General features: G+C 44.2%; 1 protein-coding gene across 1 annotated transcript; it reads left to right on the top strand.

Annotated features, from left to right (window-relative positions):
• The first annotated feature begins 2,078 nt into the window (after positions 1–2,078).
• Positions 2,079–4,718, top strand: LOC144231575 (uncharacterized). Its single transcript, XM_077764103.1, is given in 2 exon segments — positions 2,079–4,613; positions 4,615–4,718. Coding segments are annotated over 2 exon segments (2,454 nt in total). The 5' UTR covers positions 2,079–2,186; the 3' UTR covers positions 4,642–4,718.
• Positions 4,719–4,724: the final 6 nt, after the last annotated feature.

Raw genomic sequence — 4,724 nt, 5'->3', positions numbered from 1 at the left:
CCCTTCTTCTCCCCCTTGTTCCTCCGTCAAGTTCCTCCTAATCCTCCTATACGTGCAGACATATGATATTTGTCCTTCTCTGCCTGACTTATTTCGCTCAGCATAACACCCTCAAGGTCCATCCATGTTGCTACACATGGCCAGATTTCATTGTTTCTCATTGCCATGTAGTATTCCATGGTATAGATAAGCCACATCTTCTTGATCCATTCATCTGTTGATGGACACTTAGGCTCTTTCCATGTTTTAGCTATTGTGGAGAGTGCTGCTATGAACATTGGGGTCCATGTGCCCCTATGCCTCAGCATTTCTGTATCCCTTGGGTAAATTCCTAGCAGTGCTATTGCTGGGTCGTAGGGCAGTTCTATTGTTAGTTTCCTGAGGAACCTCCACACTGTTTTTCCAGAGGGGCTGCACCAGTTTACATTCCCACCAACAGTGTAGGAGGGTGCCCGTTTCTCCACATCCTCGCCAGCATCTAGAGTTCTCTGATTTGCTCATTTTAGCCACTCTGACTGGCGTGAGGTGGTATCTCAGTGTGGTTTTGATTTGTATTTCCCTGATGAGGAGGGATGCTGAGCATCGTTTCATGTGTCTGTTGGCCATCTGGATGTCCTCTTTGGAGAAGTGTGTGTTCATATCATCTGCCCATTTCTTCACTTCCCCCAGTGTATTCTTGACATAATTGTCAAGGATTAATTGATTGCATGTGTGTGGATTTACTTCTGGGCTCTTTATTCCATTACACTGGTCTGTTTTTATGCTTTAGTGCTATTTTATGGTTTAGTACCATATCGTTTTGATTACTACAGCTTCAAAATGGAGTTTGAAATCAGAAATGTGCCGCCTTCAGCTTGGAACTTCTTTCTCAAGAGTGCTTTGGTCAGTAGTGCTTTGGTTAACTCGGTGCCAGTGTCTTCTGTGGACCAGGCAGCTGGAGTCTCTTCTGTTCAGAGACTGTTGTAGCAGCTGCCCTGTGGCTGATAGAGATGCCCGAGCTTTTGTTTTTTAAGCATCTCCACATGTCTGTGATAATCGTCTCCAGCCATCCTTTCTTAGTGCCTCTACTCTCTTTTCTGCTGCACAGTGTAGTAGTCCCTCTTACTTGGACCCTTGAGCTCTAGGAGTCTAATGTCATTCATAGAGAGCTATTGATTTTTGTTAGTCTGAAAAATGACATCTTATAATCTACTGTCCTGCCGACATCAGTCACGTAGGATGCTTTTCTGAGTCTGTTGTGTGCAGGGTAGCTCTGGAATACTCCTGGCCATCTAGTTCTTTTCCTACAATATTTCTATCCTCCCTGTGCCCTGTAGATGCTCACTTAGGACTTCCAGGAAATGTGTAGAATAGGATGAACGTGATGCAGACATGACTACGTGGCTTCAAAGGGGGACTGTTTCACGTTAATGGCAGCTGGGGAAGGTGTGATAATCAATACTTTGTTTGGATTACACTAGGCACCTTTGTTTGTTCCACCAGACTTTGGTGCCATTGTCGAAGGCCACACCTCATTCCTGTCTTCTTTGCTGTTGACTGCTTGTGCATTTGTGGGTTCTACTCCTTTGGTAGTTCTGTGACTTTGTATACAGGTGTAATCACTCCTTTTCAGGCCACCACATCTAACCCATTTCTCTCACTGGACTTTCTGTTCACTGTAACATTCACCCCTGAACATTTTGCCGTGAGATGTTCAGTGTCCTTTAACTGACCTTGAATAGCAGCAAATGTCTTGGGAATGCATTTTCTTACAATCTTCTATTCAGGGAAACATCAGTATCAAGAAAGGTCCTACAGAGAGCTAAGAAAAGAGAAGTAAGGTTTAGATTTTGGCTCTGTTCCTTTCATCATATCCTCAATTTTTGTCCTTCCATTGAGCTATCCATAATGCTTAGTCTTTAGGGGCCCAGTAATGCAGAGCGGGCACTCCTTCACGTGAATTCCAACTACTGTGCCTAGAAAAGCATCTTATCAACTCATGCCTATGTGAGACAGGTGCTTATGTGTGATTGGCTTACCCCCTCACGTTAGTCACCATGTATTTCATCAGAGTTTCTTTGCTTTCAGGTTGTTGCTGTGGAGCAGAGGATGCGGACTCACCCCTTGAACAGAACGTTTCAGTAGGTGTGTCACAGGCCAGCGCACCCAAGGCAGCTCTGTCTTCGTGGAAGAGCCACCCCTGTGAGATGTGTGGTCCGGTCTTGAGAGACATTTTCCGCTTGGCTGAGCACCAGGGAAAACCAAGCAGCAAGAAACTGTTGAGGTGTGGGGCATGTGCAAAACGATTTTATTTCAGCGTAAACTTCCAGCAGCTGCCAGAGCAGCACATGGGAGAGAAACCAGTCGGTAGTGTGGACACGGCTTCTTTTGTGGAGGGATATGGATTCTTTGATTCAGGAAAGCCCCTTACCTGTACTGAGGTTCAGAAGGAATTCGTGCCTGGCTCTGGGCATCTACAGCAAGAGGAGGCCACTCATACTGGAGAGAAGCCAAACACAATCAGCCAGTGCAGGGCAACTTTACAGAGCCGTAAAGGTCATTACACTTGGGGAGATTGCAAGACAGCCTTTGGTCCCAAGCATACACATGTTCAGGATCAGGGTGTCCAACCTGGCAGACCGTGTTTTGTGTGCAGTGAATGTGGGAAAACATTCAGGTACAAATCTTTATTTGCTATCCACCAGAGATTCCATACTGCAGAAAGACATCATGAGTTTGGCAAAGGTGGAAAATCCATTAGGCAGAGGTCTATCCTTAGTCAACATGGAAGGACTCACACTGGGTCCAGGCAGTACACGTGCATCAAATGTGGGAAATCCTTAAGCCACAAATCTATGCTCATTCATCCCCAGACAGGGCACAGTGGAGAAAATGATTATGTTTGCAGTGCTTGTGCAAAATCTTTTAGCCATAGTTCAATTTTAATTACTCAGAGGGTTCAACCTAGAGAGAGGCCTTATCAGTGTGGTGACTGTGCAAAATGTTTTACCTCTCTCTCTGTTCTCAGATATCATCAGAGATCTCACAGGGGTGAAAGACCTTATCAGTGCAGAGAATGTGGGAAGTCTTATATCTCTAGTACTGGCCTCCGTTATCACCGCAGAGTTCACACTGGAGACAGGCCTTATAAATGTCATGAATGTGACAAATCTTTTTTCTCTAGATCTGACCTCCATTATCATCACAGAGTTCACACTGCAGAAAAGCCTTATGAGTGCAATGAATGTGGCAAGTCCTTTTTCCAAAGAAACATCCTCAATGCACACATAAAGATTCACTCAAGTGAAAGGCCTTATAAGTGTAATGAATGTGGGAAATCTTTTAAGTGTAAGGCAACATTCATTAAACACCAGAGAGTTCACACAGGAGAAAGACCTTATGAATGCAGTGAATGTGGAAAATCTTTTAGTACAAGTTCTGTCCTTCGTTCTCATCAGAGAATTCACACTGGAGAAAGGCCTTATGAATGTAGGGTGTGTGGGAAATCTTTTACCACTAGTTTTGTCCTCCATAACCACCAGAGGGTTCACACTGGAGAAAGGCCTTATGAATGCAGTGAATGTGGCAAATCTTTTACTGCTAGTTCTGCACTCCATTATCACCAGAGAGTTCACACTGGAGAGAAGCCTTATGAGTGCAGTGAATGTGGCAAATCTTTTACCACTAGTTCTGCCCTCCAGTGTCATCAGAGAGTTCACACTGGAGAAAGGCCTTATGAGTGCAGTGAATGTGGCAAATCTTTTACCACTAGTTCTGTCCTCCATGAACACCGGAGAGTTCACACTGGAGAAAGGCCTTACGAGTGCAGTAAATGTGGGAAATCTTTTACCGCTACTTCTGCCCTTCGTTATCACCAGAGAGTTCACACTACAGAGAGGCCTTATGAGTGCAGTGAATGTGGCAAATCTTTTTTCTCTGTCTCTGACCTCCAGTGTCACCAGAGAGTTCACACTGGGGAAAGGCCTTATAAATGCGGTGAATGTGGCAAGTCCTTTCTCCGAAGAAATAGCCTCAATGTACACATAAAAGTTCACTCAGGTGAGAGACCTTATAAATGTAATGAATGTGGAAAATCTTTGAACTATAAGTCGACATTCATTCAACACCTGAGAATTCACACAGGAGAAAAGCCTTATCTCTGCAATGAATGTGGAATGTCTTTCAGTCATAGTCGTGCCCTCCGGATTCATCGTCACTGTCACCTTGAAAGAAGTCCTTATGAGTGTAGTCAGTGTGGGAAGTCTTTTACTTCTAATTCTTCCTTCCTTTCACACCAGAGAATTCACACTGGAGAAAAGCCTTATGAGTGCAGTGAATGTGGGAAATCTTTTACTGCTCGTTCTCTCCTCCGTTCTCACCAGATTGTTCATACTGAAGAAAAGCCTTATGAGTGCAGTGAATGTGGCAAGTCTTTCCCCCGAAGAACTACCCTCAATGCACACATAAAGGTTCACTCAGCTGAACGGCCTTATAAGTGTAACGAATGTGGGAAATTGTTAAAGTATAGATCTACATTCATAAAACACCAGAGAATTCACACAGGAGAAAGGCCTTATGAGTGCAGTGAATGTGGGAAATCTTTTATCAGCCATCCTGCTCTTATTTATCATCGCAAGAGTGCACACAGGAGAAACGCCTTAGGAGTGCTATGAATGTGGGAAATCTTTCAGCTAACTCTACAAACGCACTCCACATGAGAAACTACACAGTAGGTAGTCTTTATT

Source organism: Crocuta crocuta, unplaced genomic scaffold (genome assembly GCF_008692635.1).
Source record: "Crocuta crocuta isolate KB4526 unplaced genomic scaffold, BGI_CrCroc_1.0 scaffold8642, whole genome shotgun sequence".
In the NCBI taxonomy this organism is placed as follows: domain Eukaryota; kingdom Metazoa; phylum Chordata; class Mammalia; order Carnivora; family Hyaenidae; genus Crocuta; species Crocuta crocuta.
This window is presented reverse-complemented; position numbering and strand designations above follow the sequence as displayed.